This window comes from Parasteatoda tepidariorum, chromosome X2, assembly GCF_043381705.1.
Source record: "Parasteatoda tepidariorum isolate YZ-2023 chromosome X2, CAS_Ptep_4.0, whole genome shotgun sequence".
NCBI classification, from domain to species: domain Eukaryota; kingdom Metazoa; phylum Arthropoda; class Arachnida; order Araneae; family Theridiidae; genus Parasteatoda; species Parasteatoda tepidariorum.
This window is the reverse complement of record NC_092215.1, coordinates 42,670,371-42,695,033: the sequence shown is the minus strand read 5'-3', so window position 1 is coordinate 42,695,033 and position 24,663 is coordinate 42,670,371. Positions and strand designations below refer to the sequence as shown.

Here is a 24,663-nt window from a genome sequence, read left to right as displayed (position 1 = left end):
AAAATCCAGCTGAATGGTACAAGCATACCAATAAAGTTCAACAAGAGATAAATTCAACCTATCAAAGAAGCATAGACACTACTCCATTCGAATTGCTTTTTGGGACAAAAATGAACACTAATGGACTGGGAAAACTAAAGGAAATGATCGAAAGTGAATTTCAGTCTCGTTTTGATGCTCAAAGAGAGGAATTAAGAAAAAACGCAAAGCAACAAATTTTTAAAATTCAACAAGAAAATAAAAAAACCTATAATTTAAGAAGAAAGGAGCCAAAATCGTACGAAATTGGAAATTTGGTCGCCATCAAAAGTGCCCAATTTGGACCTCATTTGAAGCTAAAACCTAAGTACCTTGGCCCCTACAAAATAACAAGAGTGAAAGGAAGAAATACCTATGATGTAGTAAAAGAAGGGAATCACGAAGGACCAAACGACCTTGACAACCTGTGCGGAGTATCTTAAACCATGGAACAGTTGCCAAAAAGAATTTTAGTGAAAGAATTTAAAGACGAAAGACGTGAAAGAAGACGAAAGAATTTAAAGACGAAAGACGTGAAAGAAGACGAAAGACGTGAAAGAAGACGAAAGAATTGAAAGACGAAAGACGTGAAAGAAGAAGAAAGAATTTAAAGACGGAAGACAAAAGAATTTAAAGACGAAAGAATTTAAAGAGGTGGAAGAAGTTCAAGACGAAAAATGTTGAAGATGAAAGACGTTAGAGAAAAAAAAGATGAAAGACTTTAAAGAAAAAAGACGAAAGACGTTGAAAAGAAAAGAAGACGAAGCCGTTGAAGAAGAGACAAAAGACGTGCAAAGATGGAAGAGTGAACGTGCCTGAATTGATACACTCTTACCTAGCGTTATTAACCTAAAACATTTAATTCTCAGATATCAATTATATTTTTCAGTCTGCTCTGCTTTTTCTTTTTTTCTTTATAGAGTCGCTGGAGGACCAAGCGAAACGCAGGAGGGCCGAATCTATGGTGCCAGCTCCTGTACACAAAGCTGTAACCTAATCTCAGTCCTCAAATCCGTAAGCTAGAAGTCCCGCCTGTCAATGTTAGCCGTAAGCTGATCCCTGTGCACGACGAATATATATATATATTCAAGTTTTTAATTTCTATTTATTAAATTTGCTTGTAAGCATGCTGTTCCGTAACAGAGAGAGTAGACTATTTGAAACCAGCATCCCTAAATTGTCCTTAAATTTTAAGAACATTTGGTTCTTAAATTTCATTTTTTGGATATCCAGGATAATCTAGGTGTTGTGTATGTATTTTTAAAAAGTATAAGTTTGGGTGCTTGTATATGCATTTTCAGAATTCCTCAGTATTTCTTTTTTTACTATTACGATAAAAAAAGGATACAAACTGTGGTTAAAATAAACTTTTAAAATTACAAACTGTGGTTAAAATAAACTTTTAAAATTACATCTGGCTGAATCATTTTGACAGCTAAGGAAAAATATTTAGGTGTCATTGATGCCTGAATGCCACATTCTAATTTCTAACCCAAGTACACACTCAGAGCGACAATTTATTATGTGAGAGCAGTTTTGATGTAGTTAAGTCAAAGAAGGCATATTCGACAGACGGAAGTGCAAAAACAATTTATTAAAAAACTTTTTACTCCATGATGGTAAACAATCATGGTTATAGGATTTAAACAAGCAAACCAATAATGATCAAATTGAGCCAAACTTCCATGTAGAAACTCTATTTACATTAAATTAAAAGTTTTATCTAGAAATTCATGGTGAAGAATACTTAAAATTATTAAAATTATTTTCACAGAAATTTGATAATGGAATTTAATCTAAAATAATTATAATAAAACTATGTTCTGAAAAGTATAAGAAATAGAATTAAGTAGAGTAAGCAGTGTTATTTTAAATAAAAAGTTTGGCAGCCATAATATCCTAGTCAATACTTTTAATAAAATCTTCTAAATTTTGTGCACTAAAAGATGCCGAAAGGAAGATATAGTATAAAGTAAAAATATGTTTTTCAATTAAAAACAGCTTGTTAGTTAAATAAAATTGCATAAATTGGCAATATTTATATGTTGCATTAAATGCAATTAAAATTTCTATTTTTTTAAGCTTTTCAATAACCTTACCATCAAATTCATCAATCATTTTGTTGCATTTTTAACAAAGAATTTTAGTGTGCTATTTCGTGACCTCTTCATTTTATTCAATATCTATCTAAAAGAAATTTGTTGGGCAAAAAGGTTGCATTCTCTTTCTGTTTAAATGTATATACAGATAAAACAATAATTTTCACTCAAAATATAGTTAATTAAATTTAGTTTCTTATAAGAAAGCAACTTAAGCAAATTGTACTTTCATGGTTTAAAAATATTTACTTAATTGGAGTTTGATACATGGAAATTTGACTAAATATATGTTTCACTGAAAAGAAATCCTAAATATAAGAATGTTGAATATAAACATTGTTATAATGTGGAGCACTTTTACCAGTTTCGTTATTTTAGAAAAGAAAAGATAAGAAATTAAAAGAAAAAGTAAAAGTGAAATTATCAAGACATAAGTTAATAAAATTGTAAAATATATTATTTTCAGGAAAAATTAAGTTTGAACCCCGACACTGTAAAAGCAAATGAAATTATTTATTCAAAAATATTATCTATATTTCTTTCCTCTTCAAAAGATATTTTTCATTCCTAAATATAGACTTCAAAAGTTTTATAAATATAGACTTCAAAAGACAGAAAAGTTTTCTTCAGGCCTTAAGCCAAAGACGTTAAAATCATTTCAATACAAAAAAGTGACATGCTTTAGTTTTAATAGTATTAATATTTGGCATTATGATTTTCTTATTATAATAAAAGAGATAACATAAATTTCAAGAGTTCATTCTAAATTTAAAGAGTATAACAAAAATCAAATAATAAATTTTCTATCAATTGTAGAACAATTTATATCAGTATGTTTAGTTTCAAAATTAGTACCTGCAGCTGTGATTTCATCTTCAATACCATATTCTGATGCTCCATCACAGATGGGATCGTAGTAATAATTATTCCATTTTGGACTTGAAACTGCTGCTATTACTGCACCCTTAAAATACATTAAAATATAATATATCAAAAGAAAGGATCATTTTAAAATTTAAGAGCACAAAATCTAAAGAACAATACATCAATAATTTTTAAATGTCAATTATTTGACAAAATTAATTAAAAATATATAGAAACAAGGTATATAATTTATCTACTAAACTAAACTCAGTGGCACAACAGCCTATAGAGGGTCAAGGCCTACGGTGTCCATCTCAGTTTTCTTGACCTTTGGGCTCTGGGGTGCAACAGCAGATGTTCCGATTGGATGGTCAGCCCAACGCGGAACCCCCAGTGTTTAGTTCCCAAACATGCTTGGTACTCATTTTATCGACCCACGGAACGGATGAAAGGCTGAATCTTGCCCCGCCCTTATATAACTTATCACAAAAGAAAATTTTTAATATTTCAAGATACAAAAATTTAGAGATTAAGAAAAATGAAATTTCACAGCTAAAATATTTCTTCATGGTACAGTAGTTTATTGAATACATTAAAAAAGATGAATACTTTTTCATATTATTCAAAAGATTGAGAAAATAGATAAAAACAAAATGCTAATTCAATCAAATGAAATAATTACTTATCTTCCCTTAACAAAAAAGTAAATTTGATATAATTTATGAAAAATGGGAAAAATATTTTTTAAAAAGAATGTTTCAAAACAATGAATATTACTTTGGTATGACATTATATTTTATGTGGTACGTTTTATATAAAATTTACAGTAAGATAGTACAACTCATGAGGTCTGAAATACAGCTCTACCAATAGTCAATGTATGGTCCCTACCTAGTAGCGAAAATCTCTATAACTGGTATAAACATTTTATAATTATTTTTCAAACATATTTCAATAAAATTTGAAAAACCACTGATATGTTCTAAATTAAGCAGTACTAATTCAAGGAGTCAAAAGATTTAAATCTTACAACATTTGGATTTTTCTTAATAAAATTTTCTTTAGCTAAAACATACTCAAAATAAATTTAGTTCAAAGATTTCTTAAAAAATTTAAGATGCAAGTAATTAACATACAGCAAAAAATGTAAATTTAAAATTTTTGGTTAAAAATTTAATTTTCTTTTTAATGAAAATAAAATGTGCAAAACCTTCATTGTTTTGAATTTTCGTTTGAAAATATTATTCATAGACTTAGTGAATATATAACAATTTATATACACAAAGACAAATTTATCTTGTTATTATTATAATGTTAATAATTAAGTTAGTATAAACTGATATAAAAACTAAAGCCCTTGAAATTGGAGTGTCTGAAAGTGGAACTTTTTTTTCAAAGAGGTTGTGCAAAACTAATTTTCAGAGTTATAGATTTTTATCTGCATAACATATGAGTTTGAGTAGCAAGAACATAAATTCCACTCTCTCACTGTTACAAATGTCTGATATTTATATATAAATAATGTTTTCTTGTCAGGTAAAATTTAAATTACCAATAACTGCTACATTTAAATAATCTACACTGTGCAAGAAAAAGCATTTGTTTCAGTTTTGAAATTCTTTATTAGTAAAAACGGTTGCAATGTTGCATATAATCAATGCTTTATGCAATCTATACCAACAAAAGTTTCAATGTCAAATTAAAAATTAAAGAAAATTGTATGAAACATACAAATATTATTTTATTAAGACCTTTAAAATTTAAAGATGTTCACTATCCATACATACTTTAAGTTTTCTTCTAGCATTAAATCGTTTAAGCTCATCTACACTATGGGATAGGTGTCGTTTTGGAGCACATCTTTCACGACCCTGGCAATAAAAAATTTACAATACAATTATTTTTAAAAAAATCATTAAGAAATTCAAATTTATAAACTTAGTGAAAATAATTCATTTTCAAATAAAAAGTTAAAAAAAATGTTTAGAAACATGAATATTAATGATAATTGTTTAATAAAATCATCGATTTAATTCAATAAAACTTAAAATTATAAAAATAAAATTTCTTTCATTGAGATTGTATTAGAAAAATGATTTCTTAGAAGAAAATATTAAGTTTTTTTTTTCATAGTAGCTAAATTAATATAACAGGCATATAGTAACTAAATTAATATAACAGGCATACAGTAACTAAATTAAATAACATTAATTAATAATTGTTCTATTCTTTTCTTTTTTACACAATCAAATATCAGTTTTAAAATAGTTTGTTTGAAAACAAGGAAATCAATACAAAACTTTGTTTATTAATTTGCTTGCTTTTTTGAATACTCTCATTCATATGATGATGAAGATGCCATTTCATGAGTTTCAAAATGATGACAAACATTTTTACAAATAAATTTCATGCAAACAATACAAAATGGGAGATTTTAACTTTAATTTTCAAACATATGCTTGCTTAACTTAAGGCATTATTAAAATTTTTCTAAGCATCAATAAAACATTCATTCTTTTTAATTTTCTGCTGCATTACTTTCCTAAAACTGGCAAAACTAATGAAAAAGATAAGTTTTATCATATTCAGTTTTAAAATAGATTTGACTCACTGAATGTTGACCATGTTTTTGTTGAAATTAAACACTTTTTGTAGTTAAAATTAAAAAATGATCACATACTTAGTTCTAAAAGCAGTAGAAACAGTAGCTAATAGAAATTGAATTTGTAATTTACACTTTACTAGGCAGTACTCTTTATTTTTTAACCTTCCAATAACAAAAAAATTATATATTTGAAGAGCTCAATGGAACAACATATTAAAAATACTTAAATTTTTGCCACTTAGCTCTTCATTTAATACCTTTATCCACCAATGTTGTAGTGCTTCTTCAACTGTTATTCTGTACATAGGGTCAACAGTGAGCATTCTACGTATCATATCTTTGGCAAAGTCACTGATGGTATCCCAGTGCCTCCCAGCAAGCTGAAAAAATAAAATCATTCAATACTAACTCATACCCATACATAAGCTCAGTTATTTTCAAAATTTAACCTATTAAAAAATTAAAATTTTAATTAATATAATTTAAATAAAGAAAACATTTTTTGGCACCAAAGTAAAATTTAAAAATTTCTTACCCTTTTCCAAAGCTTACATAAAATTATCCAAGTATATAGAAAATTATCCAAGTATATAGAAAATTATCCAAGTATATAGAAAATATATATTTCTTAATAAAAACAATTGATACAATGAAAATTTCATTGACAAAAAAATTTAGTAATAATAAAAGGCACAAGTTTAATTTTATACTATGAAAAAACATAATATGCATTTAAATTTATTAAATATAATATTTTTTTAAAAGTTTGATTAACAATTTTTTTTACAAATAAATTACATGAATAGTTGTATATTATGAAAAAATTGTACACATTTTTCCCTCCTATGTACTATTCTTTTATTTAAAGACTTACCAACCAACCAAAGCAAAAATTCTGGCGAATGTAAGAAAAAGTGAGCTGCTAGAGGAAAATATGAGTTTTTGATATTAAAAAGGTTACTGTTGGTGGGAGGGGAGCAAGAACAGAAGTCTCCCAATTGGAGGAAAAACCTTGCTCCTTTTTTTAATGAAAGTAGGTTTTAGTAGCAAATTTCTGAAAACACCTTTTAACGCAGTTAAGTGAAATTTTTACATTTTAGTGCTACATGTGCAGCCCCTTAACCCCACACATACCCTTAACTCCACACAGTAATGATAAAAATAATTTTATAATAAATGTATTAAACTAAGAATCAAATATTGAAAGACTAATTTTTTTATCACTAGGAAATATCTTCTCTAAAAAGTGTATAAGTCAGCAACTATGACTAACACTTAGTAGGTTAATACTATGAATTAGACATTTTTTTTTCCTTTTTTGAATACAACTGTAGCTGAAATAAAAGTAACAAATTTTGATTTGTTCAAGCCACATGTATACAATATGATTTAATTTTAAAATGTCAGACAAAATTTTATAGTTGGTTAAAACATTACACAATTTAGCTTATTTAGAGATAAATAATCTACCAAACCTGAATAAGTTAATAAAATTATTTTCTAAGTGTGCATCAAAGAAATTACCGTAAAATACTGATAAAACGCCAAGACTTGATAAGGGCATTCCTGCAGTTTCACACAATCAGTATAAAAAAAGCACCCTTTTCCCTACTACACAATTTAAAAGTTATTTTTGTTTGGCAACTTCTTTATGAATTTAGTTCTAAAAAATAGTTATCCTGATGTTTAGGGTAGAGGATTTCATTCTATTTCATAACTGTTGTTGAACAGCCAACCCAATTTTGAGTTTATGGTTACCAATGTTCAACTCCATAGTCTTGTTTTGAACACAATCCAGAAGACAAGGGAAATCCTGGATCACGTATTGGGGGAAAATTGCCTTTGTGGAAGACTTTTTGATGGAACTAACATGCATTTGCGTTACATGGAAAGGAAAATCACAGAAACATCCCACGGTTACCCTGATGGGAAGGGGACTCTGCCTAGCACTGAGGATATTTTACGTCAGTACTGTGGTTGATGCGATCCGGGTGCAGAATTTGTATCGATCAGCCATCGCTCAGATTCGAACCTGGTTCACATCATTGGAAGGCGAACGCTCTAACCCCAGAGTAACCATGGCTCTACGGTAGAGGATTAATCTTATGCCATAAACGAGCAACGAGTAAGGGCAGGGACAGAAGAGAGGGCGGGCAAATGCCCGAAGCACCAGATTATGAGGGTACCAAACAAGACACAGATTTAATATTCACTAAATTATTGATTTCCCCCCTTTTTAAAATATTGTTTGTTTCAAGAATATATTTATAGCTTTTTATTTTTTAATTATATATTCTTAGATTAACTTTTTACGATTAAAAGTTCTCTAGTTAAAAGTTTTATTTAAACTTCATGCCAATATACCTAAGAAGGAAATGCAAGACAAAAACAGAGGGAGGAGGGACCTTAGAATGACCATGTGGATATGGTCTCTTAGCATTTCATCCTAGATTCAATTTTTTTCAATTTAATAATTTCATGTCAATTTTCTGAAAATAGGCAGGATTTTTTTAATGAAACATCACTTCGGAATTTAGGTAAGCAATCAGGACAATTTTTCGGTCTTACTTTAATAATATTTAATCAAAGATAAGAAAATTGAAAATAAATTTTGTTTCAACGCTATGTCATATTTGGCCTTTATTTTTTTTTTTTTTTAATATAAAATCTTGAAAAACACCTCAGAAATTGAATTCTAAAAAACTCTGAAATTTCAAATTCAATTTCAAAGGAAATAGCCAATCAATTTCGTTCAAATATTGTATTTTGCCTTAAAAATTACATTCTTTAAAATGAGGTAAAAATTTATGAACCTCACCATTCAAAATTACTTTGACTATTACAGTGTTTTCACTACAGCGCGAGAAAGCGCGAATCTCGCATATTTTTTCTTTTCTCGCACTAAAAAATTATTACCGCGAGAAATTTGCGCATTCTATAAATCTATTTCCAAATCGCGAATTTCTCACATTTTGGAAAAAGCTTCGCATTACGCTATTTAGAATAAAATCTGTTTCACTTTTCTTCCTGGATCTTTCATTATTTTCAACATCTGCCCAGTTTTATCTAGCTTCCCTATTTACCAGTATTGTTTAGAACCTTTTCGAACAACAGAACACTACCCTTCCGAACCAAGGAACCCCTTTCAGAACACATTTCTCTGCAACCAAGTGCTTACCATAAGTAAGGTTTCCTCATGTAAGACGATCAAATTTTTTATGCACAAATGTAAGACGGACAAATACCTTGTAAAAGTAAAATCTTCTATGATGATGCAGCAAAAATATTCAATGCTTTAAAAAATAGAAGACGTTAAAAATTTATTATAAGTTATAATTTATAATTTAAGAAATGTTTTTTTTTCAAGTCTATTCGTGTTTTTTTAATTTTTAGAAATCTCACTGAACTTTTTGAAATCTCATCCTGTTTTTGAGAAACCCATTTCCCATCACCCATTTCACCCATGTTGTTGTTCACCCAATTTTAGTCTATGATGAAAACACTGCTATTATTAAATTAAATGATAAAAAAGTATAAATTTTTTTTGTATGTCATTATCGTTAGAATAATGAATTTTATAATTGTGCGCAAAAGTTTTTTTTAATTCGTTACAAAAGTCCACAAACTGAAAAAAGGCCTGAAATCTTTCTCAAAAATCGAAAATAATGGACACTGATATAGTTTTAATTCTGGCAGGGTGTGCAAGTCTACTGCAATGAGCAGATATTTTGTGGATGACACCCCTTAAAAGTGCATTAAGAAGAGAATATAGATAAATTAGGAAAAAACAAAAGACCCATACCAGGAGTTTTAAAAAGCCAACTCGGCAAGATGTGATTGGTTTTGCGCCAGGAGCTTGAAAGGACAATCTCAAACACTTTTGCGCATTGTGGCATTTCCAGTGTTAGATGGAAACAAAGATGGACTTCTTCATTCTCGATTAGCGGAACTAAATGTAGGATTAGTAGACAATGATATTACTGATGAACTAAGCGAAGAGCGCATTGACTTTATTTTGAATATGACTTTGATATTTCTTTCAAAGAACTTTTGGATTCTGTATAATGTAAATAAATAAAATATTTTTCTTTTTATGAAATATTTTGTCGTCTATATTTTTTATTTTATCACTGAATTTTTTGTTTTTCCCCTATTTGTATACCTCTGTATAAGGAAAGTTAGATTTAATAATTAAAGTTTTTTTTTAGTTCCTTATGCTATAATTATATTTACTTAATTTTATTTTTTTGTGATTCATATTTAATTGTGCCTAATCAAACATAGTCGATTTTTTTCTAAAATGCATTGTTTCTTCAGTACTGTTTATTCGCCCCCTCCACATACTGTTGATGTTCGTCAAAATTAGGGTTGCACTTTATCGGTATTTTACGGTAACTCATTCAAAGTAGCAAAAACAAAGTTTATTAAGTGACTAACATTTGATTTAATTACACACTACAGCTGTTGCTGAATAATTTTTTCACCATTATGAAACAAAAACCTGAGACTCATTAAAGTGCAATTACAATCTTTGAAACAAGTATCACAACATAGCTTGAATATTAATGAACAAGTTTAAAAACAAGAATGTATAGCCATTAAAATAAAAAAGAATATTATAATTAAGTAAGAATAATAAATGGGAAAAAGCACCTAATACAAATAAAAAGTTACAGAAAATAAAATCGCTGTTAAAAATTATAGTGCAACTGAAGAGTAAAAAATTGCTATATAGCTAAATAAAAACCAATTATTCAGAAAAAGACAAAAACAAAAGACAAAGTAAAATAGGATAGGAACTAGCCATTTAGGGAAGCAGTCTTCCCACTTGGCCCATACATTAAGTCGTCCAGTGCAAATATTCTGGAAAAGTCGCTCTTTGGTCCCCATAAAAGGTAATGTTCCACTGAGCAATGTATAGAGCAAGACACCACAACTCCAAATATCTGCAGGCTTTCCATATGATTGCCTTTGGACAACTTCTGGTGCCATGAAATGAGGTGTACCAACTCGACCTAAAGTATAGCACAATAAACAAAATTAAATAACATAAATATCTATTCATATACTTATTACTCACATCATTTAACTATTCAGAAATGCCTAACCAAATTTGAACCAAATCAGAATTGAAATCCCTTTAAGGGATACATTTAAAATGGTGGAAAAACATTAAAAAAACTATTGATTTACATCCATTTGTCAGGATAAATTTATTACATATTTACAATCATTTTTCCTATTTAATTTGCCATGCTAATCTGAGTCCTAAGTATCTAAGTATTGCCAATAAATACAACCTTAGCAGTTATTCCATTTATGTGTTGTAGCACATAAAATATGCAAAACATTGTAGAGGGGACACTTCAAGGGGAAAAATAAGTAAAAAATTGATGTGTAGTTGATTTATGTCAGCAAAATTAAAATTTAACCAAGCCTTTTTTTTCTTCTTTTTTTTTTGCATTTGGTGACAGAGAGAAAGAATGAAAATAATTCTGAGTCTCACATTTTCAAATTTATAAATTCTTTGTTTTTTCTATTAATAGAATGAACCTTATTAATAAAGGGATAATGAGTTAGAGAATTTAATATCTATATTTAATATCACACATCACTGTTTATCTTTACTTATTTCAATGTTAGAGTTCTTTACCTCACTTTTGCTACTTTTGTTTTATTATTTTGAAGCATCATTGGAAGTGCAAATTAAATTTATTTAACATAAAATTTTGTAATTTTCGAAAATTTAGAATGGTTTAAAAATTTTATTAAATCATTTTTAAATTCTTTTGCATTCAATTTTCAGAGATATTTGTTTTATACTACCTTTAGCAAAATGTTATTTTAAATATAATCAGCATAATGAATTAATACATATAAAAAAAAGTGTGCCTTATTATACCAAAATATTTTTTGAATTAGGAGAAATATGTCCAAAAAAAAAACAAGTTATCAATTGTAGTCCTAAATAAGAATTAAAATCTTTACAATTTCCAACAGTCTCTTGTCACAACTTTTCAAATGTTTCCTAGTCGTGACCACCCTAATATGGAACACCAAGCATAAATTTGTTTCATTGTGCTCAACTTTACAATAAAAATTTAGACACAAATATTTTTATCTTATTTTATGGAACAAATTGCATAGAGAGCTCAAGACAAAATAAGAGATTATTTTTATAGACTTGTTTTTAATAAAGTAATAAAATATCAATTAATGTAGATTTTAATTCTTAGATTTTACTTGCCTGGATTTACTAACTGGTTACTAGAAAGCTGCACTGCAACTCCAAATCCTCCTAGTTTAACAGGAGCTGAGTTTTCTTTTGTAGCAATAAGGACACTCTGTGGTTTAATATCACGATGAATTATATCATTACTGTGGCAGTAACAAACAGCTTCTAATATTTGGCGAAGATAATGGCTGTAAAAATAAATTTGAATTAAATATTTCTAACACATCTAGAACTAACTCGACATATCACTCAAATATAAAAATATTTTGGATAATTCTATATAGAATGAAAAAAGAAAAAGCATTTTTATGAATTTCAATTCACCATACCTAGCAACTGCTTCACTATATACAAATCCAGCAACAGCACGCTTTACAATTTCAAAACATAAATCAGAACCCTCCATACTGAAATAAAAAATTTTAAGAATGATTTAGTTGAATAATCAAACCAAAGAATCAGAGAACATTTTTGTAGTAATTCAAAATCGAGAACATCACAAAAGAAATAATTTTAGCAAGAAAAAATAATGACATAAATCTATTTTAAATTTTAGAAGAAGTTTTGTTAACAGATTTTTTTATCAAAATTTTATTTCTTTTTTTTTTATTATTGTGTAAAATATTTGATTGTGACAGAAAAAAAAGAATACAGCTTATTTTATCAATTTATCTATTTTTAATTTTATAGAAAAGAAAAAAAATCAATTGCAAAAATATGACATAGGGCTAAAAAAATGGGCTTTAATTTATTAAAAACTTATGCTAAGGAGCATTATTATCATGTGTATTGATAATTATGTTTTCAATATCATTTAACAGTTTTATCATTTACAAACTTTGTGAAAAAGGAAATTATAAAACCTGCACAGTAAAAACTCGCAAATTTATATTGAAGTAAAATGTGTACAAAAGTAACATGTGGGATTAAAATCAACAAAGGGTTAAAATTAACTGTGGGTAGTTCCTTAAAAAAGGCATAAAATTTACTCCGGGCAGTTCTTCCTATTTCAAACAACAATCAAATTTAGTTTGCTACAATTTATATTATTGAATTTTTTTTCTTCAAGCTATCAAAATTTGAACAATATTTAACTCTTATACTTATTTCTGGAGAAATTTCTTTGTTAGTGTGACGGGTATATAATTAAAGAATATCCAAATTGAAAGTTAAAGTTACATTTTATTTATTACTAATCATTATACATATCAATAAGGAGAAGGAGGACCACACTTACCCATAGCTGCTCGTATTGAGAGGCAATCGGACTGAGGAGACTATTGAGAGGCAATTCTCTTTCTTACCAACTCCTCTTTTTTTGGAGTTTATTTATATATATTATTTTAAGGGGTTAAACGTGGTCTCATGTTCTTATCATGCATCCGAAGGTCGACAAATCAATCATCTTGTGACAAATTTCTAGAAAGTTAAAAGTTCAACTGACCATTCGATTGCGAGATGAGAGCACGGGATCTTAATCAACTGTTTAATTAACAAGTTTGACCACGAGAATTGTCACGAGGCAACGTCGTGACAATATCAACTTTCTAGAAATTTGTCACAAGATGATTGATTTGTCGACCTTCGGATGCATGATAAGAACACGAGACCACGTTTAACCCCTTAAAATAATATATATAAATAAACTCCAAAAAAAGGGAGTGGGTCAGAAAGAGAATTGCCTCTCAATAGTCTCCTCAGTCCAATTGCCTCTCAATACGAGCAGCTATGGGTAAGTGTGGTCCTCCTTCTCCTTATTGATATGTATAATGATTAGTAATAAATAAAATGTAACTTTAACTTTCAATTTGGATATTCTTTAATTATATACCCGTCACATTAGCCTTAAATTAATTTATAGGGACATTTGATAATAAAACAATCGAAAATAAAAAATCTTGTCTTTAACTAAGATACTTAAATAAAAATAGCTTTTGAAAAGTTTTGAGACACGGTTAATAGAAAGATTTTTTTTGCACTTTAATAAACTAGTTAAATTTTCAATTTTTTTTTTAGCAAATTGAATAAAATTATTATAATTAATGATGATATACAATTTAAACATTGATATAAAAAGAAATTGCTCTAAAAAATACAATTCGGAATACAAGTTTGAATATATAAAGGCGGGAACATACCTTTGTTCCATTTTTATAAAATAGCCTTTAATAGAAGTTAAAGTATACTTAAAATACTTCAAAAAACTAAACTAAATTTTTCACTAAGAAAAGCTTATTTTGCATTTGTGACACTAATAAAATACTTATATAGTTATGTACATAAAATATTTTGCACTTACAATTCAAAAACCATATAAAGCATGCCTTCAGAACTATACGTTTCCAAAAGCTCTACAATATGGGGATGTTTCAACATATGACAAATTGTGGCTTCTCTTTTTAAATCTGCAATAATATATAAATACGAACTGAGAATGTACAGCGATCAAAACAAAATTAATACCATAAATAACTATATCATGCTTTTACGTCTAATAACTATCAAATAGCACAAATAACTTTTAAAATAAATACTGAATATTAACATACTAAGTACATGATTCCAAGATCCTACTTTGAATACCTTAATTAATTAGTGCTAACTATAATTTATGTTACAAAATCAAACTCATCAATATACTTTCCTGAATGAACTTAATTTCTTTCGGCAGACTCAGATTATTCAAAGCCATGTATATATGTATTATAATATACATATCATATATATTTCATATATACATACATACATACATACATACATACATACATACATGCATACATACATACATACATATACACTATCTGGCCAAAAGTATCCAGACACGGTTATGGTGGTGGTGGATGCATAATGGTGTGAGGGTGTTTCTCGTGCTTTGGCCTGGATCAGTTAGTTCCTGTGGTTGGAAACATGAACTCTGTGATGTATGTGTACATTCTTGACAATGCTGCACTCTCAGTTCTATGGCAATATTTCGGGTAAGGCCCATTTCTCTACCAGCTGGATAACTGCTCCATTCACACATCGAGGCTTGCACAGACGTGATTTGACGAAATGGGTGTTCAAAAACTGGACTGGCCTTCTCAAGAGCCCATATCTAAATCCCATAGAACACCTATGGGACGAATTAGAGCACAGATTACGTTGCCACGCAAATCGACCATCGTCACTGCAAGCACCCATTTCAGCTGTGATGGAAGCCTGGAAGTCAATTCCTATGGCCACCTATCAAAAACTAGTGGAAAGTCTTCCAAACCTTGTGCAAGTTGTCATCGATGCAAAAGGGTGACCAACATCATATTAATATGTGCCTCAGGGCAGTCCTTACCACTGGGTGTCTGGATACTTTTGGCCAAACAATATATATATATAAATAAGGAGAGTACTAATCAAATGTTCAAAAATCTAAAATGAAACCTTATTATAGTAAATAATAATGCACAATCATGTGCACAATAATTTCTTACCTTCTGTGCTAAGACCAGGATAAGAAGTAAATTTTGCAACATCTACAATTTTTACAGCGAACTGTTGACCCGTAGTTTTATGAATACAACGACGAACTAAGCTAAAAGGACCCCTGTAAAAAATAACTTAATTTAAAACTTATTCTAAGTATTGAAAAACAGTGTGAATCAAACTTTTGCTAATTCAAAACATGTAGCATTTCTCTTTCAAGTTAAAATCAATATTTACTAATTATTTATAAACTTAAAATTAAACTTAATTAATAATAAAATAAATTATTATTTAAATTGATTTGAGTATGTACTTAAAAGGATAAAGAAAATTAAAAGGGCAAAACGACAAACTAAAAAAAAAAGTATAATTTGCTCTACTTAAGTATAATAAAGGCAAATTTTTCTGGAAAAGAATAATAAAATATACTATTTTTAATTTTAGAATCACTTTATTCAACGGAATGTTTAACAGTTTTCAGTCAAACAACAACTCATGAAAGTTGGAGAATTTATAATTGAATGAAATTAATAGATAAAAAATTTTTTATAGTACTGCTGCATTAAAAAAAAACAAGTACCAATAAGTAAACATTCTCAGCAACCTATATTTAATTAAAATTTGTAATCAAGTTCAAGTTTTTTTTAATCTAGCAATTTTAAGTTATGGTTCCAATAAACTCAAAACGAAAACGCAATGAATATACTCCTAGATATTTAAGAACATAAGTAACTTCATGGATGATCCCTTAAATTTCAATTTAAAAGTTTCATGATATAATTACTGGATCGTTGGTTTGAGTCAATTATCTTTAGAATAAGATGAAAAATGAATCAATAATTGTGAATTTACAAAACTCCAAACTACAAGATTTGTTGCCTTTTTTTGAAAAAATAAAGATGCATATGACCCCCTGAATTCTTAGTCACAAAAATTTGATAATATAAAACTGTTAAGTGAGTATCTAATTCACAAAATGACTGAATTCCTTGAAAATTTGAGACAATGAATCCTGCGGGTAAGGCTATATGCCTGAACCAATATATGTTATAAGTAGATAATTTTAGCTTTGAACTATCGAATTGTGCGATTTTCGACGGCATTATTAATTAAAATAAAAATTGGGCGAAACTTTAAATCTTTTGATACTTCAAATCTTATTTTTTAAAATATACATTTCTATTCGTGGAAAATAAAATGTTCTGAACCCACACACAAAATCAAGAATATCTGAACAAAAGCTAAAAATCAGGACAAATAAGGACTCAATATTTTAATCATGAAAATCAGGAGAACTATGAACCTTGCAAAAATAAACAATTCAAATAATAATAAAATAATAATAAAATGCATCAAATAATAATAAAATGCAATGAAATTAAATACTCTAAAATAAATTAAAAATTTATGCCTGTATAAGAAATTCGATGAAAGAAATTTTTAACTAACGAAGGTAATAAATAACAAAATAACAAGCCGCTGAAGTTTTTGGCTTACTCATATAAATAAAGAGATAAAAGTAAATGATAAGACCTCGAAAATTGGCCAGAAATTTTTAAGTCAAAAGTAAAGATCTTACCAGCGAGGGAACAAGCCAAAACACATTTTTAATTGGTGCCAAACCAGGACGTAACTACCCCCCCCCCCCGATGGTAAAAAGGATGAACCACATCACATTTTTTCAAAATTAAGTTTCTCTTTTTTTTATAGGAAAGAAATTGTGTAAAGAATTGAAAGAATTGCAGAATATTTTTCTTTCTTGTGATTGCATATCTACTTTAACATAAAGGGAGGGTCAAAAACTTTGAAAAAACCTTTTACGAGAATTATACCCCCCACCCCACCCCTCAAAAGAACAAATGGTCCCCATAGTTTGGTCAGGAGAGCGATACAAAGTTTGTTAATTTTACTTTTTGCGTATTTCACTATATCTCGAGAAATTTTTAAGAGAATCGAAAAAAAATTTCACACAATTAAAAATTTGTTTATCCAAAGATAATTCCATGCAAAAAATAAATTGTAGTTAATATTTATTATTTTTCATTATTTTATTTAATAACAGTCGAAAAAAATTTGAATAGTAAGGTATACAATTTTTTACATAATTTTAAAGTAATTTTACATGGCGAAATACAAAGTTTGAGCAAAATCAGTTAAATAAGTCCTGAGAAATCAAATTTTGAAAAAAGTCGTATTTTTTAAATTCGATTTCTCAGGTCCAAACTTTGGATCGCTTTCCTGGCTAAACTATGGGGACCATATTTCCAAGATTGCGGCCACCCCCTAATATTTTGGGTTTAGAAATACGCATCCGTCGAAAAAAAAGGTATGTTTAATTCAGAGAATGTGCGTTTTTGTGTCTGATTTTGTAACTTAAAATATCTTCTGCACTAATCAATTAGCATATTTGAGTTGACCCTCACGAACCATTAAGATGGAGTCCTGGGACCGAAATATCCGATCATTAGATCAAAAGTTATTCAGGGTGGTCCGTTTTTTTCCCCGCACTGTATAGTGCGGAAAAAAAATTTAAAAAAAGCAGACCACCCTTTATATCCTTTGATCTAACGATCTTCAGGTTCTAGGACTTCATCGTATTAGTTCGAGAGGGTGACCTCAAACAAGCTAATTAATTGGTGCAGACGATATTTTAAGTTACGAAATCAGACACAAAAAAATACTTTCTCTGAATAAACATAATTTTTCACCGGATTCGATTTTCCAACTAGGGTGTAGCCGCAATCAGGAAAATATTATCCCAAATTATTTGGTCAGGAGAGCGATCCAAAATTTGGACCCTCTAATGTTAATTTTATTTATTACGTATTTCGCCATATCTCGAGAACTTTTTAAGCAAATGTAAAACAATTTCGCACACAATTATATAATTCGCTTTCCAAAGATAATTTAATGCAAAAAATAACTTTAATTAAATATATATTATGATTTGTTATTTTATTTAATAATAGTCGAAAAAATTATTTGAGGAGTTCGATGGAGCAGGATCGATTGAATGAACTTGCTCTATTGTCTATTGAAAATGAACAACCACGAAATAGTGACTTTAACACTATAATCGATGTAATTCGAGGCAAAAAGGCCTGGAGAAATAAATTTTAGAATAATATATAAATTTCCTCAAAATTTTTTATTTCAAATTAATAAAAAAATTCTTCATAAAGATGTATACTAGGCCAGGGATGGCGAACCAATGGCACGCGCGCCATTTATGGCACGAGACACAAAATTTTGGGCACGCCACAGATCACAATTGTTATTACACAAATGTTATTACACTATGAAGCATATGTAACAGCTAAATTAAAATTAAAAAAAATAAGCAAAATAATAAACAATTAATAAAAAAATTAACTATTAATGCTAAAAAAACAATTAATAACCATAAAAAACAAGCTAACTATAAATAACTAGCAAAAAAAAATTAACAATCCTGCTTAAACTAACATCTTACAACCTAATATAAGTTATTTGTCATCTAATCTGCAACAACAGAAGTCATACTGATGTTACTTTATGTTGTTTTAAGACATGGCAAAGAACAACATAAGAATTTTTCAATGCAGACCACCAATGCAAATAAAGAACTAAGAATTCTTTATTTGCATTGAAAAAATAAAGAATTTTTCAATGTCTTAAAACAACATAAGAATTTTTCAATGTCTTATGTTGTTTTAAGACATTGAAAAATTCTTTATTTTTTCAATGCAAATAAAGAATTTTTAGTTTATAGTATTTAGTATTATTATCTTCCCAATAATCACGAAGTCAAAATTATTTGACGGCACGTCTATGACCTCATTAAACAATTTTTTAGAAACATTGGCACGTTGGTGTATAAAGGTTCGCCACCCCAATACTAGGCAATTTAAAAATTGCTCTGATTTTATTATTAGTTTATATTAATTAACAACAGATTAGCTATTTTTTTCAAATTATTGATGAATTTATATTTTGTACTAATTGTAGACATGAATTTTATAACTTGTTTTATTTTATATAAATGAAATGTTTTTTCACGGTTTTACTTTAAATATTTTACAAAACCTGAAACTAACCTAAATTTTTAAATATTAAATCTTTATTTAGAAATTTATTTTAATGCAACCTGATATATTACCTTTCTCAACAAACTGAAGTTTATAAATCCATCGACCAAACTAGAACCAATAAATACGTTTAAAAATCCTCATTTTAAATATGTGTTTTGTAATTATTTTTTAGGTGTCCAGAAGTTTTATACACTTATATGTGTTTTGTAACCAAAAAGGAATTTTTTTAATCTGTCAACATTTTATATTCTAGTGTTAAATTTAAAACTTACAATATTCTGTAGTCCCATTTATATGTGAACAAGCAACTTATTTCTATAAATATATTTGATAATATGATACATAAATTGTTAAAATGACGATTAGAGATGGAGTACGGAAAGTTTTAGAAATGGCCCAGGCCAAAAATTTGGGCCAAACAAGCACGAAAATTTCCTAAAAAAATTAAAGTTAGAGAGGGGAAGAGCTAGAGAGCTTTCTGTTTTTGAAAGGTATTCCTATGAGACTTATTAAAAATAAGCAAAAAGATTTTTAAGATATGTAACCTGTTATGCATGTTAAGAATACCGCTGAAATTGAAGCGAGCACTGCCTCATATTTTATTCAACAACTGAACTTCAGAGACTAAACGAATATTTCTTAAATAAAGTTGAATTTCTACACTAGAACCAAAAGGATAACGAAGAGTGCAGAAAATTCATGAATATGTATTAGGCAACTATTGTTTCATAATTAAAATATGAAAGGTACCGGAAGGGAGCGCCACAATAGTACAGATGAGGGCTCAAAAAGTCGCAAAATTTTTACATCCTTACATGAATCTTTTACAAACCCGAACATCTTTTCTTATTTCAATGTTACTATTATTAGTCTGTCAAAAAATTCGCTTAACATCGACACTTTTATTTTAACCATAAATCAGAAGTATTTTCAACGAAGAAGTATTAAATATTATTAAAAAGAAAATATTAAGTATTGATAGAGAAATTACAGAGCAAAACTATTAACAAATTATTAACAAAATAATTTTATCAAATTATTAGTAGCGATCGGCAAGTTCGCCCTTTTCAAGGCGTTAATTTCAAATGATAATTAGAAACAATTATCATTTTAAGGTATTATTTTAAAAACGACTTCAAAACGATATTATAAACTTTTTTATTCATTATGTTCTTGTGTACAGTAATTAAGATTTAACTTTTTAATTAAGTTCTTTTCTTCTTTTTTCCCTCCCCTTTTGGGGTCGAATTTTCGCCCCATCCGGCAAAATTTGACATATCTTGGCCATTTTCGGCAAAATTTGAGAGTCTGTAAGCAATCAGAATTTCTATATATTAGAGCCATATCAGACTACATAATTTTCAAGCTTTTGGTATAAGGTAAGAATGACAACACGATTGTTCTTGGTCTGCCAATCTGATGGCGGTACATTGAATATCGCAAACATTTTGACCATTTTGCTAACAAGTGGCAGACCAAGTACAACTAAAAAAATTTATAATCAACCCCATACTGTATTGGTGCACACTGAGAGAGAGAGAGAGAGAGAAATACATCAAATAACCAGTTCCTTCATATATTTTTTTTAATCAAAAATGTGTTTTTGATGGGGGGAAAACTTGAGAAAATTGAGATTAGTTATAATCATTTTAAAAAAATTGGTCTAGTTATCCTAAGTATGCTACAAATTAAAATTGCATTTTAATTACTTTTTTTAATTGAATTTTCCTTCGCAGAATAAGAATGCACAGATTTAGATATAAGGCGCAGCTTTTAGACGTGAGACATCTTCCATATCGTGTTTTTATAATTATAATAACACAGAAGGCTATGTCAGAAACTGTTTAGAAAGCTAAAAAAGTGTCTTAACATGACTTTAAGTGTCGTGTTTACTATTATAATGAGAAACACGAAACTTTGTCATGCCAAAACACCTTTTTTTTAGCATTCTAAACAGTTTCAGATACAGCTTTCTGAAATTAACACATGCATTTAATTCGCAATCTTATCCATATTGAACTCATATAGAACTAGAAATATTTTATATTAAATTATAAGGTAGAGTCAAACTCGATTATGATGAGGCCGGATTTAATGAACAAAACGAAAATACTTGGTCGTGTTACAATGTTAAGTCTATTGGAACACAGCTCGCTTTTTAAAATTCTCTGCTACTCATGAAACCCGTGGCAGAATCGTAGCGACACGGCGACAATATTGCAGAACGTTACAGAGTTCTTGCAGAAAGATTTTTCCTTTGGGAAATAAAAATTTTAATTTTCTTTTCTGCAGAAATTTTCGAAATTATATTCAAAGATGCCTTACTCGCGCATCGGAGTGGAAAAAAATGCTTGTGATTTTTCTATTTTCATTTGAGAATAATGAAAAATAAAGAATAATGAAGTAAAAAAATTAGTTTTCTTTTCTGTAGAAATTTTCGTTCTATTTTTTTATGCTGCTATTACTATTGATTTCCGCATAGCTTTTAAAACCCGATATTTTAAATGCGATATTTTTAATACGATATTATTCATTACAACAACTGAATTCCAAGATGAAAACACGCATTTTTTTTTTTCGGTATTGCTACGGATTTCGTGATTTTTTTTAATGTGATGATGAATTACAAAATGTGAAAAAGGAAACAGTGTGTTATACCCCTACAAAATGCGAGAATATCGCCCATAATATTAGAGTAAAAAAAAAAAAAAAATACAAATTCAATTAAAAAAATTATTTTATTTAATCCGAATTTTTTTTCTTCTTCTTTTTTTAACGCTGACGCTTCTGTTACTTTAAATTAGTAACACGTATATTTGTCATTTTTATAAGTATCTTGCAGAAAGATATCAGTTTTAGAGAGGTATGTCACAGAAAGCCCGAAAAAATTCTGCCACTGGGCTCATGAAGAAATCAAGCACGTAAATATTTTACGCAAAATATGTGTATAGTTGACGTCCTGTAAACAGTAGTTTCCTCAATTCCATTTATAAATTCTTTCGGGGAATATAGAAACTAAGAAAAGCATTGGATTTTCAAGTTAATTTTTTCTAATAATTAGTATTTTTTTCGACTATTTTTTTTTCTTTTCTAAAATGCTTTTTCTCTTTTCAATGCCTTCTACAGAAAATCAAAAGTAATGGCAAATTCCACAACATTTTCTCTTTAAATTTGTAATGAGTAATAACAGAATAATTCAGAGTGTTAAAGTAGTGTTAAGCCTGCTGGTTTCTTGCCCCTGCGCAAAATATATTCTTTTCTTCTTTAAACTTAACTGTATAACTTCTGAAATTAAGTTGTCAAAGTGTAGAGAGAAATTAAAGAAAGTTTTCAATTTTTAGAATTTGTTTTTAAAACATATTAATGATCGATAATAAAGTAATGGTTCTACACAGTACATTTATTTATCGTATATATAAAAAACATGGATTTTATTATTTTATTGAGTTATCTTAAAAAATTGAAATTTTTTTTAGATAAAATTAAATTAAAACAGTCAGGTATTAAAAGAATTATCCCTTTCAAATAAATTGCTTTTCTCAAAAACATGATGAGAACGAGTTTCAGTGGAAAATTAACTTTTCCAGAATTAAATGTCAAGTAAATCAAATGTTGCTGAATACAGTTTTACAATAGGATAATAACCTGCTCAAATCTTGATAAATCTTGGCTCTATAACTAATCTTCGTGTGAGTAACTAAGCTTGCCGCTTCGTGGCAGTTAATTTCCTTTTTCAAAAAGTTCCTGTATATCAAATTCTAATTTCCGATTTCTGATTTTTCGGACTTCTTCTGGAAGCTCCTGCTGAATAATTGGGCATAGTAAATTTCCATAACTTCCTGCTGTTACATTTAATGATGACAGGCTTCTTATTTGTATTTCACATTCATCCTATAGTCGTCTTAGTGCATTTAAGATGGAAACAATTCGAATAGGTTCAGTAACGATAAGTTTCGTCATATGAGGGTTTATCACAATGTCCGTTCTTCGAAAACGCTCCTCCAGAATCTCGATATTAGGAATCGTAATTCTGATCACTAATGGCGAATCCAGATATAGATGCGAGAGCACTTCCTCCAAGCCAGGATTTCAAATATGCAAATTTTTCAGTCTTTCGTAATTCATTGTTGTTATGAATAGATGTTTCAAATTGATTATAAAAATCTAACCACTTGGCAAAATGTTCCTATTTGCAGACGAGGTAGGTTTAATATTTTTGATTCAGTTTTAACAAGTTCGTTTCACTTTCGATATTAATTTCAGAATTAGAAGATCGATTTAAAAAAAAAATTCTTGATATTCTTGCAGGTAGTTATTTTGTTTTCGAACTCCTGTTCAGCAACACTGTATTCCAATTTTTCCCCCAATTGTTTTAATTCCATCATTTTTGCATTTAATTTAGTTTAAGTTGCTCACTTAAACCAAATAAAAGTTCTGCTTTTTCAGCATCCTGCTATTCATCTGCCAAACTCGCTTCAATTTTCGATATTAATTTAGTAATTACCACAGTTACTTTCATTTTTTGATTACCTAACATATCTTTCGTAGCCATCTTTCTAAATTAATTTATCCAAGTATATTTCCAAAAATTTTCAATTCCATAAAAAGTCTCTTATTCCATATTAAATTGTTCTATACTTGGATTCCAAAATAAAATAAAGACAAAGCACAAAGTTTATGTCATGCAGACAGTACAAAAGAGAATAAAAATATGTGAAAGAATAAATTATTAGCACAGCGCCATATATGGATATTAATTCAAATCTTAGCCATTATTTGACACTTGTAAAGAGCAGTTGATGTGAACGCCTTCTCTACCAACGGGTACAGTCAATTTTCATTGAAAACTCAAAAACAAAAACAAAATTTTTTTTTACTTATGAAATGATGTTGATGAACAATAAAAAAAAAGTATATTTTTCAATAAATGTTCCGCTTCATGAACAAAAACAGCAAATTGCAATGACAAAATTAGCATAATTTTTATTTATTTATTTGTTTCTTTATGAAAATAGTGTTTAATTCCCTCCACCAGTTTGGATAATTTGAAATGAGTGAAATACATGTAAATTTCTTTTCTTCCGATAGATGATTGTACCTTTGCTAATTTTTGGGATCTGATTACAATATTAAGGATTTATATTCTTAGGTAGTTGAACAGGGTTGGCAGGTTTTTGACATGTGACAGTTTTTGACAGTTTAAACCATGGTTTAAACCGTCACGTCAAAAACCTCACTGTCAAAAATGTCGAAAATGTCAAAAACCTATATTCATATGTGAAATTTAATTAATACATAAAATTTATATATTTTTTA

The 24,663-nt window shown here is 28.6% G+C and overlaps 1 protein-coding gene across 2 annotated transcripts in view; it reads right to left on the bottom strand.

Moving 5' to 3' along the window:
* Positions 1-24,663, bottom strand: part of LOC107442297 (peripheral plasma membrane protein CASK) — a 138,669-nt gene that overhangs the window by 72,418 nt on the left and 41,588 nt on the right. The window contains exons 2-9 of one of the 2 annotated variants that reach the window (XM_071188090.1): positions 15,286-15,398; positions 14,121-14,226; positions 12,151-12,228; positions 11,834-12,009; positions 10,426-10,601; positions 5,844-5,966; positions 4,769-4,852; positions 2,973-3,081 (exon numbers count right to left, since the gene is read on the bottom strand). In XM_071188090.1, the coding sequence (XP_071044191.1) occupies positions 2,973-3,081; positions 4,769-4,852; positions 5,844-5,966; positions 10,426-10,601; positions 11,834-12,009; positions 12,151-12,228; positions 14,121-14,226; positions 15,286-15,398 (965 nt within the window). The remainder of the gene's footprint in view (positions 1-2,972; positions 3,082-4,768; positions 4,853-5,843; positions 5,967-10,425; positions 10,602-11,833; positions 12,010-12,150; positions 12,229-14,120; positions 14,227-15,285; positions 15,399-24,663) is intronic. The other variant, XM_071188091.1, reaches the window with a different exon arrangement.